Source organism: Balearica regulorum, chromosome 12 (genome assembly GCF_011004875.1).
Source record: "Balearica regulorum gibbericeps isolate bBalReg1 chromosome 12, bBalReg1.pri, whole genome shotgun sequence".
Classification (NCBI taxonomy): Eukaryota; Metazoa; Chordata; class Aves; order Gruiformes; family Gruidae; genus Balearica; species Balearica regulorum.
Genome location: NC_046195.1, coordinates 22,204,778 through 22,217,945, shown reverse-complemented (window position 1 = coordinate 22,217,945; position 13,168 = coordinate 22,204,778). Strand labels below are relative to the sequence as shown.

The following is a 13,168-nucleotide window of genomic DNA, read 5'->3' as shown; positions in this document are numbered from 1 at the left end:
TACTTAGAGCTACAGTCAGAAGCTCACCTTGCAAGTCATAAGGCATAGGTGTCATATGGAATGGATGCCTGTAGTCTTGGATAAGTGATGTATTGATGTAGCTGGTGTCAACAGCAGGAAGGCTCGGTGTTCTTGACACAGGAGATGCTTGATGGGGCAAATTTAAAATGCTGGAAGAAACAAAGGCTTGTTACGAGCATAAAATATAGTATTGGCTTTAATGCTGGAAGAACAGTATTTGAAGATTTCTATTGCTGTCCCATGCAGGGTATGCTTATTTTCAAGTTTAACACAAAGTCAACCTCTCAATGCGCATTATGAACTTTGTGACACGTGCACAACACCAACTCCCCTACAAAATTTCAAAGCTTCACTAGAAAGTGTCAATGAGTCTTGTAGGGATTGGAAAGGGGTTGGGGGGAGGCAGGGAAGAGACATGAGCATCACGTGTTCCCCAAGTTTTCTTCTCACGATGATGTTTTATCAGAAAAGTTAATTCAGTCCAAGCCAGACTGCAGTCCAAACAGCTCAAGTCTAGCAAAATTAAAAGCAAAGGAAAGCTCAGTCTCAAACAGCAGAAACTGATGACTCTCACTATAAATGGTATTGGGATCTCTGCTATAAATACGTTACAAATACCTCTAAGCCAGGACAAGACAATCCTAAAGGTATACTGAACCCCTCAAAAAGGTACAAATCACAGCACAACAGATATGCTCTACAAGGTAATTAGCAATGGAAGACAGCCAAAAAAGTTTTGAAGAGTTTTAAGTGATCACCGAGTCGTTTACATTACTGGAGTAGTGATCAGCTCGACAGGATCTCTTTGGTTTAGCCTCAGTTTTCATCCCTCCGTGTTTAGAGTAAACAGGGTGCTATTAACAGCTTGGCTGCTTAGGTGTAATCAAGTTATTCTGGCATTCTTTATTACTATGCTACTGGCAGTAATCACCAACAAAACCCCCACACTCCCATACCACACCCATGTTTCTCATTGCTCACTCTCTCCGTATGGTGCTGCTTTTGTATTTCCCTATGGAAGAAAAACATTTCCAAATCTGCAAAAAACATGCTTCTAAGGAACAACCTTTTGCACCATTTTATACTCGTTTTCACAAATATGAGTATAAATACAATTTAAAAACTGTACCGTGTTACACACTTATTGTTATTCCAATCTTTTCAGACCTTGTGACCTGAGACCAAATCCACCTGCTGTAAGCTACTAAATCAGGATAAAAACCAAATACAGAACTTTCTAGATACAACTTCTTTGGAAATTTGTTACTACTCTCCATCCTGAGTATATTCTCTCTGCATTGGCCTGTATATTTTATTCTCACCCCTTATTATTTAACGGTGATGCTGGAGATATGGAAGGACAGCTTCTCTTTGCAGATGGTTCCTCCTCCTCTTCATCTGATGAGCTATCAATGGTTAAATCAATCACTTCTACTTTCTTATTTTTATTTGACTGTTGGTGAGAAGACACCTGATGTTCCAAGGAAGAGCTTATGCATCCTATACAAAGTAAGTCAACATTATAAGCTGTAGCTTACAATCATCAGAACATCATAGCTTATTATATGCCTTCATAAATAAAGCTTATAACTTAGAATAAAAGACAACAAAAATCACATAACATTGATAACAAAAGTACCATCAGCCCCAAACAGGTATTACTGAAGTGGTCTTTCTCACAAATGATCACTAAAAGCTACAAACATACATGCAAAATTTTTGAATTTTGAAAAGTTAAACGAACATCAATATTTAACAGTTCACAGCATGACATTCAGTCCATGCATCCCAAAACATGACTTACCATCAACTCCATTGTAAGATGCAGTTACTTCCTGCACTTCCTTCTTCGATCTCATAGGAGCCCATGATCCATCCTCTTTAAACTGAATTTCATCACAGTCTGTACAATACTTCAGGATTTCCATGAACAACCTGTCAAAAACATTTAGTATCAGTCCTCAAAAAGAGCTTAACTCATTTTTTTCTCCAATATCTTTATTAGTCAGCGTAGGTTTGAAGTAGTGTTTAAAGAGTTGAAAGCTTTCATTGTTCTACCCTTGTCTCATCTGCTTCCTTGATAAAAAGCAGTCATAGAAAAAATAAAATATTATCTAAAATAAAAATCTGCACATTCACTTAAAAGAACTACAAGAGTGGAATCCTGCAGAGCTCATGACAGAACTCTCCATTTCCCAAAACGAAGGAAGAATGTGAATTAACATTAAAAAAAAAAAAAAAACCTCTTGCTTATCCATATTTATCTTTGACAATATTTAACTGAGGAAGCCTGTATCATAGAGGAGTCCATACAGCTGAGTATTTAAGGACGCTTATTTCCTGAAACCTTTTTTTTCTTTTTCAGCAAAAACTTCCTAACAAAAAACTGAACATGGGAATCTAAACTTGCAGCCTTTTCTAGCTGCGTCTCCTAAAGCTTTTAGGATCCTGGCACCACATCACTCCCAGTGGGAATTCCAGCTTTTGACCAAGACGATTCATGTGGTTCCGCATAGGAAAGAGTTTTGCTTTAATTAGTGAGAAAGTTCATTCTTTCCCAGACTGAAATGTTTTCTAGAATATCCTTCTCTTTGGGATGCTATAATTCTATCACCTTATCTCCAACATCCACACCTGGCAACACAAGAAGAAACAAGGACAATACGATGTTTTCATTATTACTACTCTCAGTCTCTACTATTATAGGCTGAAACCTAGAACAAGGAACCCCACAGTGCTTTGATCCACAGCGGAGGACCTGTAAATCCAGGGGTTCATGAGCTTCTGCAGGGCCTTAAAGGGGATCCCACGCAATCTTAAGTTTCACTGACAGGTCACCAAAACGAAGCACATACTCACTAAAAGAGACCCAACCATTTGCGAGGTGGTTTTCTGGGGTTCTGTTTGTTTCAGCATTTTTTGCTTATGGGGGTTTTGTTTGGTTTGGCAGGGGTTTTTTGTTTGTTTGGGGGTTTTTGTGGGTTTTGGAGTTTTTTGGGTTGGCTTTTTGGTGGGGGGTTGTTTTGGTGGGGGGTTGTTTTGCTTTTGGTTTGGGGGGTGGTTTTTGTTTTGGTTTGGTTTTTTGAGTAAAACATTCTGAGAGCATTCTCAGAAGCTTCTACTTGTTCTCTTCCTTATTGCAGTTAGGAAAAAAGGTTCCCATCTAAGGAATTAAAACGCAACCCCAGAAATACATACTTGGCATTTCTTCATGGAGACTAATACTAGATTATTTTTTTTTTTTAATGTTCTGCAGGTAGGCAGTATCAGGGACTCAATCTCTATGTCACTTCCTACATATAGCAACTCCCCGAGTGTGAAATTGTACGTGCATTTGGGGGGAGCAGCAGTATTTATTTGATCTAACACGAATGTCTGCTATCAACTATGGCAGATTTGTGCAGTTGCTCCATTAAAAGAAAAGACAACACATATTGTTTTCACCTAGGGATCCAGCACTATGGAATTTTAAAAACACAACTGCTTTTGGCAGGATAGCTCAAAAATTTACCCATGATCAGAAGCAATACCTTTCATTATTATTACCTTATTATTAACCACAATTTTTCCAGAATACTGAACGAAGAGACACCAGGTTAATAGCTCTTCACCAAGAGCAGGGAAATTAAAGGACATGGTAACTTAAAACGGGTTATAACCAAGATTTCTATGCAGCACAAGAACAGTTAACCAGAAAGTGTAAGGTACATCCTTCATTTTGATTCAAGTTTTACTTACCCATCAATAATGAGATGTTCATAGGGAGCCTTCTTGTCACAGACAGGGCAAACCCAAGTTGGTTTCTTTTCATTCATCTGAATGTACAGAGTGGCATCAAAACACTGCAGGTGGGAACAAGTCAGGGCCCTACATGGTATAGTTAGCCGCATCTTACCAAGCTTTAAAGAGAAAAAGAACCAAACAAAACAAAATTACATCATCTTGGTATTCAATGAACAAACAGGGGTTTTGTGTGTCAAAAGAGACGGACAGGTTGAGTTTTAGTCCAGAAAAAACTCACAAATCCAAGGTTTGATTAAAATATGCGCCACACACATTGCTCCCTCCTTCCTCATGTGTAGGTTTGATTATTTCATAAAAGAAAATGTTACTAAAGATCACAACTTTAGCTACATTTGATCAAGGAAACTGAAGACTACACTCTTCCGTATTCCAATAACAGAATACTGAGTCCACTGACCACCTGTAACATACCCGTGTCCTGGATGAACCATGAAAAAGAATTCTTCTCCTTCATTAGTATTTTATAAACTGATGAACATGGGTCAATTGTCTCCTATTCACTCACGGTTAAAGTGTATATTCAAGCCACTGGCCACATTTCAGTCACCAGGACACTACTAGAACTACCTGTTTAACTTCACAGTCACAGAAGCAAGAATATAGAAATGCATTTGCAGGATTACAGCTCATTTCCCGATGTGTTTCTCTAACTCCATCATTTTCACTACTTTCTCCAAAGAACTGTCAGAAAATGACTACTCACAAAATAAGTCACATGTCAACTATTAAGAAACTATTTTATACTCCTTCTGCTGTGATCAACACCACAACTATGTATACAGTTGTGAGCTAACCTGAAACGTCACTGCCTTTTTCTCATGTAAAATTTGAATAACTGACTATCCCCTATAACACCATCGTATCTTTTCAACACTACAAAGGGCCTGCAAATGTTAACGCAAGATGCAACAGGAGAAAATGAGTTCTAAAGTACATTTTCAGATGGGGACCATCCTTTCCTTCGTCTTTGTAGAAGGGCTAGGACAGGGAGATTTTGGGGAAGCTTTGTGCTGGTCTGCAAGTTTAACACAAAAAGCTCAGCTGAGTGCTTAAGCTGAGCAGGTAACACAGTAGTGCCGTGCACACTAAGTGTTTAGGCTAAATTGTGGAACGGGAGTATCTTAGTCTGGATTAGATAAATCAACGCTAACCCGGACCATAAAACATTAACATATGATTACATTGAATGCAAAATCAATTAGACAGTGAAAGGCATTTCATATTCACCTGAAATAAAAAAGTTTCCTCTCCTCAAAAAAACCAAGCAGTTGTCTTCTGGCAAAGTGATTCTGCTGCAGGTTAGGAGGGGTTTTAACTGACCACACTAAAGGTAAAAAGTAGGAATGTCTAAACAAGACTATTCCCACATTAAAAACAACAAAACTATTATTTATTAAGAACTATTTATACTGAGTACTTTGAAGCTATATATATTTGACTAAAATATACACAATGACTTCATTTGCAAACCTGCAGGCAGTTCTAGCAGTGGCTAGTAGGAGGAACTGTTTTTAGTACAGCTTAAGCAAGCACCGTGGTCATGCATACTGATTCTGAGCAATACAAGATGGGTGCCACAGGATGGCACTCAATCTCAGAATATCAGAAAACTAAAAACAATATCAAGAACAAAGGCTCTACGCACAGTCCACTACTTCCTCCATGATGGGTTTGTGGGGTTTTTTTCGTCCCTCGTAAGCAGAAATCCCTCTGCCCATCCCCAGCAAATTCAGCTAGACTGCAGGATCTTGCTTATTTTTCTTCCCTCTGGCTCTCAGTCACTGTCACAAAACTCACCACCAGATGGGAGGGGAGCAGAGAACTCCCTGGGGAGTCTGCAGTAATGGTGGTGGAGAGCTCAGACAGCAGGAAGTCCTGTATGTGCCATGTGTTTGGCACCCCCTCCCCCAAAAATCCATGACCAAGCACATTATTTCTATCACATAATCAACCCCCAACAAAGCAAGGCCCCCTGATCCATGTCTGTTATGAATTCTTATCTCCCAGATGGTAGGTCAATGGCTCATTTGTCTTTTGGGCACAATAAGAGTCTCTCAGCTCAGCAAGGATCAAGACTAAGGGTGCCGGAGATAAAACCTGGATGCTTCTATGTGATGCAAAATAAAAATAAGGAAGGTCGAAGACATGTCCTGCAGGAAGAACAGAAATAAATACCTGTCTCCTCAGTCAAAAAGCAGATTTAAACCAGAAACATTTTCATAAGCTTTTGGTATAAAAAGTGTGGCTCCGATTTCTAAGCAGTGGCCAGATTTAACCGAAGCCATACACATGCAGATAGAATCAGCGTACTCAGCGTTAACGAGTTGATGTCTCCTTTCCCATTTTTGGCATTGAACCTCCCGGATCAGCTCTGCCATACTGGCCAAGCCGTGTCAGAACTGACAAAAGAAAAGGCCAGAAAAGAAGGGATGCATCCCAACTTTTGAAAAACTGCATTTCCCAACACTGTTACTGTTTTGATTCCTGCCTGTTGGCAGCCAAAGAAACACTGCATTAATTTCTTTTACAAGCATACAAAACATTGCTATCTTTTCATGCTAGAAAATGCACCCAAAATAGGAGTTAAAGATTTGTAAACAAAGCTGCAAAACCTACAGTAAAATACTAGATTTGGAATTTTTGTTCAGTTAAATATTTGGTCCGGCTGCAGAGCCTAAGGATTTATTTATTTTTATTTCAAGGGGAAAAAAAACCCAACATGAATTAAAGTGTCTTCCTGAAATACAGACTCGGTCCAGCCCATTTGCTTGCTGTGTCTTGGGTAGATTCAGCCAACAGTTAAGGACAGTTTTTTTTCTCCGTACTCCATGGTCTCAGAGGGAGAGCAGGCCTCTGTGCTAAAAAAAGCTCAGCAGCAATCCAAAACAGAGGAAGCTGCCTCGCTCTGCACTTTATTTTTCAGGGCAAAATAAAGGTTATAAAGTCTAAACCTGCCACCTCCATCCAGATATGCAATTCCATTTATTTTATTGAAGTATACACACAAGAGAATCCCACCCATAACAAATGAGACAGGAAAACAGCAGCCTCACATTAACAGAGCCACAGATGCATCATTCTTTAATTTTTGGTTCTGCTGTTGGAGACCAAATCAGCATTTTCAATGTGTACTTTCAAAGCACACACAGTCCACTCAGGCATTAGAAAGTAAGCACAAAATATTTACAAATAAATTCTCCCTGAACCAAATGCTTACAAATCAGCAAGTAAAAATACGAAGGCTGTAACAAAATTACATTCAGACCCGAGGACAGTCTGAATCATACTAATAACCTTTCTATTCATAGGGCAGGTTGAAAGGTGCAGTCTCTGTCCCAGTGAGCTTTCGCAATGATGGATTATTCCAACAGCTACACTGAAATCAGACAGCACTGAATAAGGAACGTACTGGGAAAAAAGTCAAGTGTGTATGTTTTGTAGACATTATTTCGTTTGTATGTCTATTAGAAAAGTAGTAAATTTTAAAGATGAAATACTGACAAAGGGAGGACATCTGAAGAGCTACATCCCAATGTCTGACTGCTGTTTTGTTTTTACCCTTGACAGAACTCTGAGAAAGCAAAATAGAATTTGACATCTTTAGGTATTAGAAAACAAGTCCTAAAAGCAATATTGGAGAGGATATTCCTGCTCTAACTCATCTGAATTGTACTCATCAAGAAAAAAAAAGAATGTAAAAGCATTGCAGAAGAACTTCTATCAGTAATGGAGGCAATCAGGACAAACAGAAGTGTGTCAGAAAACTCCCACTGAACGAGCTATAAAGCAACACAACTGCCTGAAGAGGCAGTTTTGACAAATCAAGTACGACTGAAGTAGAAATTTGTAATTCCAGAAGATGCATGAAAATTAATTTAAGATAATGAATTAATATATACTAAACCCTTACAGCCATTTAATTCCTACTAACTGATTACTATTTTTGTCTGGATTGGAAACTAATTTTAAGTGGTAAGAATATTGTGCCTAAAGAATGACAAAAAAACCCAACAGGACTATGGTTGTGCTTTCTAGAACAACAAAGTACTAACAGCACAACAAACATTCAACTATAACAACTCAGCAAAATAAGCTGCCAGGTGTGGACCCAAAATACTTCAGCGTTCCAAATCTGCAGCAGTTTCGATGTGACACATAAGTTCATAGGTTTGTAAGAGTATAGGTTAGGAGGTTCTAAGTTTACAGATCAGGAGGTGATTTTGTAAATGCAATCCCTATATCTTTGTTACAGATGAATTATCTTCCTTATAAATGTGTTATTATTTAGTTAGCATCAATGCGGATACAGAGAAAGTCTTAAGATTGAAGATCATGAAAATACCACATTTAAAAGATTTACAATAATCTAATACATATATAAAAAGTAACCACGTCAGTTGTGCTTTTTACAAAGCAAAGCTTATGTATCTAAAAGTTTATCTTTACATTGGTAGAGTTTAAGAAGATATTTAATAACTTGAGAAATAAGCTCCAATTTGCCAAGAATAAAGTCAGTTTTCTCCTTTAGATTTCAAAACTGAAAAATTTATGTCAAGCTTGAGCAGATTGAGCCAAGCCAGGAAACAGATGTATCCCTACTCCTGAAAAGAGGTTAAAAAGTTATACTGCAATAAAGATACTGCATCAATCAATACAGAGAACAAGTATTCTGAAGGTGCATGATACTTGAAACAAGAGCACTGAGTCCCAAAGATTAAAAAGTGCACATAATATTAACATTGTGCAGTTCAGCCAACGACAACATAAACCGAGGTGTAAACCACTGCTTATCCTTGCACCTAACTGGTTAAAAATCAACAGGTCAATGCACGGTACGTCTCTGCCACTTCCACATTCGCTCCCACTGCAAATTTGGAACAAGTTTTGTTTGAACAACCTCTAGAACACTGCTTCATTTTTAATCTAAGATTATTAAATACTCAAAGTGCACATATGCATATAACCAATTCTGGTTAAAAAATGCTCAATTATTTGCTGCAGACACTGGCTGAAGAGCTATTTTTAATAGAAGGATTCGCCTCCCTTACCAGTGAGAGTGGTTTTATCACAATCAAGGATCCAAACTGCACAATCACATGATCTTGTGACAGATTTAAATGTATGCTTGCATATAATTTTGAATAGCGTTTTCAAGTTAATGGAATACTCACTTTCTCAGGGGTATATCACATACTTCAGCACTGGATCCTATCCCCACAAAGTTAACACACAGGTAAACACAAGCTAACCTCTACCAAATACATGTCCCAGAACAGCCACATTTTGATGAGAATCCGTTTTGAGGGAATTAAAAAAAAAAAAACAACTTACTGGACAAAGAAGAGAAACTCTTAAGCTTGTTGTTGCTATTTCACTGTCTGGATCGGCAGTCAGTTTCTCTTTAACTGTTATTTGAAAGAAGAAAAGGTTTATTTTACAATTGATTTAAAACACAAATTGGATGATAGAGAAATAAAACAAGTCTGAAACTGTGCTAAACTTTCAGTTTGCCATAACTACTGGAAGCAAGCAGCAGTGACTATTGTTTCAGACTCACACAATAAACATGTAACATAGCAGTCTTTACTCTCTAGAAAGATCATAAACATCAAGATTTAAGAAAGCAAAAAGTAGGAAATGCTCATCTTAAACCAAGATCCCTAGAAAATATATTTATACAGAGATGTCTCTTTTCATATGCATGCAACTTTGTACTTGAAAGTTATTTAAAAATCTGCCGACAAGATGACCACATTAAAAAATGTGTTAGTTAACTCTTACATGGACAAGCACCACTGTAAACCTCTAAAATACTCATTAAGCAATCCTGTGATTTGAAATTGAAAAGCAAATTGAGAAATAGGAAATCAGAAGTACCCTGACAAAATTTGGGTTTTAAACAACTGCAGTGAAATATTAGCACTACAGAAGTCTTTCATCTCTACCCATTCTCTACTTTCACTTATAAAGACTGTTTTATAAGCAGTCATTGGTTAAGCAAACAAGTCAGTTCCACGTTCTTCCTGCTCTCTGAACCGTACCTACACCCTCATTCTCACCTTGTATACAAAGAGCAGTAGCCACCTGGAAACTCTTAGATTTTTGTGCATTTAAATCATCATACTGCAGTAGCACAAGCTAATGCCCAGCACTATATACCACTGGCTTTGTGGCACTTACTGGTGGACTAATTTCTTCCCTTTTGGAGAAGGTCCTGTGCTGTGTACAACACTCCTTATCTGAGTATTAAAGAGTATGACCAACAGCTGTCAGGTGTTGGCATTTTCATCCTCTCCCCGAAAAAGAAACATGCAGTGGTTTTTGCTTGCATTGTTATTATACAAACTTATACCAACATGTACTTGTCAGAGAAAACAACAAAGCAGCAAACCTCACAGTTAAATTTGGAAGGGGGTTGGGAGGAGTACTGCGTTAGACACTCTCTCTCCAGGAGGTCACTCCACAGTACCGTGCCAAAGGAACAAAAACTGTGTTGATGGAGACTCTCCTCCACCATGTCAGCATCAAGGTTCAGTATTAGGCATTTAGTTCAGCTTGCTTGAGGTACTGAATTACCAGTTAACTATATAAATACAGTTGTTCTGTTCTGAAGAAACAAAGCCAGTATGGCTGAACTGAAAGAGATTCTCTTGCATTTTTCCCTTCACAGTGTCAACAGGGTTCCTGGACTGGCTCCTAGTACAAACAAAGGCCTCTGAGTCTTTGAATTGGAACTGAATACAAAGAACACCACTATCAGATTCTCAAAACCCAGAGAATTGTAGGAAGTCCAAACCTCAGTTAGTACAGTCCTATTTCAAATCTCCTTTTACAAAAGCTATTCTTCCTTTTTAAACAAGTAGTACATCAGACATACTTAGTGCTCTAGAATGATCAGGGTTCCGTATTCCTTTTGCTCGCAACCTCTGCAGTAACACCGTAGAGGACAGCTGCTTTACAAGATAGACTGCCATGGAATAGTTCTAGAAAACACAACCAAAGATCAAAGTAAAAACTATTTTAATCAAAAGAGAGCTTGTATTTTATACAATGCTTATGCAATTTGTTATGTGATTACAGGGCACTGTGTTTCTAAAGCAGTGACAAGACTTTAAATGGCAAAGTTTTCGGACTAGAGAAAACCCACCGTGCTTCAGAAAGTTCACAGGGCTGGAGTTTGAGGTGCAACAAAAGTGACTTCACTCTTCACCAAGATTAGATTTAGCTGCAAATCAAGCTATTAAAACAGCATTTAGGACACTTCCAGAAATTTTGCATCTAAGTCAGGGCATGCAGTCTACAGCCCGTTTAAGAAGGGTAATTGTACATCAATGTTAGGTACTGCAGCTGTGTCAATATGTTTAAGGGAAGCTGTCAGGTCAAATATGCTCACAACTTTTTTTTTTCCCTTTTTTTTTTTATATAAAAGCTTATTTCATTTCCAACATAGAAAAATCAGCAGTGATGCCTCTTCAAAAGCAATACATAAAAAGATGCATCATCTGCAGTACTTCCTACTCAGTCTGGAAGCACTGTTCAACTTTCTTTTTCTTATCTTCTTGCACTTGCTGTGTGTGAAACGCTAATGTTACTCCACTGCCAAAGCTTAACAGCAGTAAGGCAGCTAAAGAATTCAAGACTTCAGTGGGGCCAAGATGTACTCGGGTGAATCTAGCTGGAGTGGGCAAGAAGTCACCGCTCCCAGCTGTCGGTCCTTCCCCTCTGGAAGAGGTTAGCTCACTTCCCCCGCATCGGTCTCAGCAGAATAGACCATGCAAATGTTCCGTATTGGTGTCAGCAAAAAGCCAGGGAGGCTCACTTCTGCCGCTACCAGAGATAATTTGGCATACAACCAAGTCAGATGCAGACCGAACATCAACTCTGCCAGGCCCCCTGGGAGCGGGGTAAGCCCTCCCCAGAGGGACCAAGCAGGAGTGGCAGGAGAAGGCTCCTCCTGGCATCTCCAACTCGTTTCCAACCACAGTTTGACATTTTTGAAGCTATTTTTCTTGTAAGGTACTAACAACAGCAAGTAATAATTGTCTTTCTGTTGTGTATTCATCAGCAATAGCCCTCTCCCCCTCCCACCCCAAAATGGGAAGGACAACATTTGTGTTCTCACATTAGGATACATAAATTCCTTTTTGATATAAACAGGTTCGCTAAACCTGTAGCTGCACTCATATAATTTAAATTGAAAATTGAAAGGCTTCCCCTGTATGTTTCCACTAACAAAACAAAACAAAAAAATCCATACAATTGTGACATCTACCAGCCTTTAATTTAGGATGCCACCAGAATCTGAAGATGGTATTTCAGTAATATATCTTACCATAAAATTACACAAATTGAAATAGCATCAGAAACACCACATTTTAAATATTTTATTCTTACAATGAATGCTTCTCACATCGTTAAAAACCACTACTGCTTTAACTTGTTTGTTTAATGCCTCAATTAGTATAGAAGTTAGAAAAATGGTAATTAACATTGTGAAATTATTTACTGACAGCTTGAATCTACAAAGCTAGGAACTTGCCCAAGGCATTTTGTACAGAAGGCTCTTGAAACAGATTGTGTAAAAATCACAATTATGACTTCAGAAAAGGTAGAGTACACCAGTTGAGACATGCAACTGACTCTTAAGGGAAGGGGAGGAAGGGAATTCAAATTTTGTACTATATAGGCACTGCCAAATTTAAAATAATTCCTCACATTTAACTGTCAAGGTCTCAAACAATCACTTTAGGAAGCATTACATGAGTGGGGCAGTTCTGACTGGCATCTAATTCTCATAAAATACAGTAAGAATTTGCCACTCTTCAGTTTTATATTGTAAGCTAGAAGTTAGCCAATATGGGGCTTATAACTGAAATATCTATGAGGCCTGAGAAACTAGCTAGTTCACAAGAGACTAGCTTAAAGTCCATGCAGACTTGTGACATTTCTTTTCCCTAAATCCTCACTGGTATTCTTAAGCAAAAGTGCAGCACTATATTCAGAGCAATAACCAGGATGCATCAGCTTGCACGCAGGCACTTCTGCAATGTAAACCAAAACAGGTTCATTTTTAAATGCTTATTTCTGATACCTGCAGTTCTCATTAGATAAAAGAAGGTTTTAAAAAACAAAAATCATTCAGCCATCATTTATACTATAATCTGAATGGAGACTGTTTTATGCTCCACAAGAAATCAATCATGAAATACCATCATGATGTTTTATAACCAGCTATTGTGCATGATTGGGCTGTAAGCGTTTTTCCACATTGGTTCAGGAATCCTGGGCTTTGCGCACTGACAAATTCTTGGACAAGGTTTCATCTCCGGACAATTCTCGGGAC

The 13,168-nt window shown here is 38.3% G+C and overlaps 1 protein-coding gene across 2 annotated transcripts in view; it reads right to left on the bottom strand.

Annotated features, from left to right (window-relative positions):
- PIAS1 (protein inhibitor of activated STAT 1) overlaps nucleotides 1-13,168 on the bottom strand; it is a 62,889-nt gene that overhangs the window by 4,660 nt on the left and 45,061 nt on the right. For both annotated transcript variants that reach the window (XM_075764125.1, XM_075764124.1), the window contains exons 7-12: nucleotides 10,703-10,808; nucleotides 9,157-9,230; nucleotides 3,760-3,920; nucleotides 1,826-1,956; nucleotides 1,344-1,521; nucleotides 28-170 (exon numbers count right to left, since the gene is read on the bottom strand). In XM_075764125.1, the coding sequence (XP_075620240.1) occupies nucleotides 28-170; nucleotides 1,344-1,521; nucleotides 1,826-1,956; nucleotides 3,760-3,920; nucleotides 9,157-9,230; nucleotides 10,703-10,808 (793 nt within the window). The remainder of the gene's footprint in view (nucleotides 1-27; nucleotides 171-1,343; nucleotides 1,522-1,825; nucleotides 1,957-3,759; nucleotides 3,921-9,156; nucleotides 9,231-10,702; nucleotides 10,809-13,168) is intronic.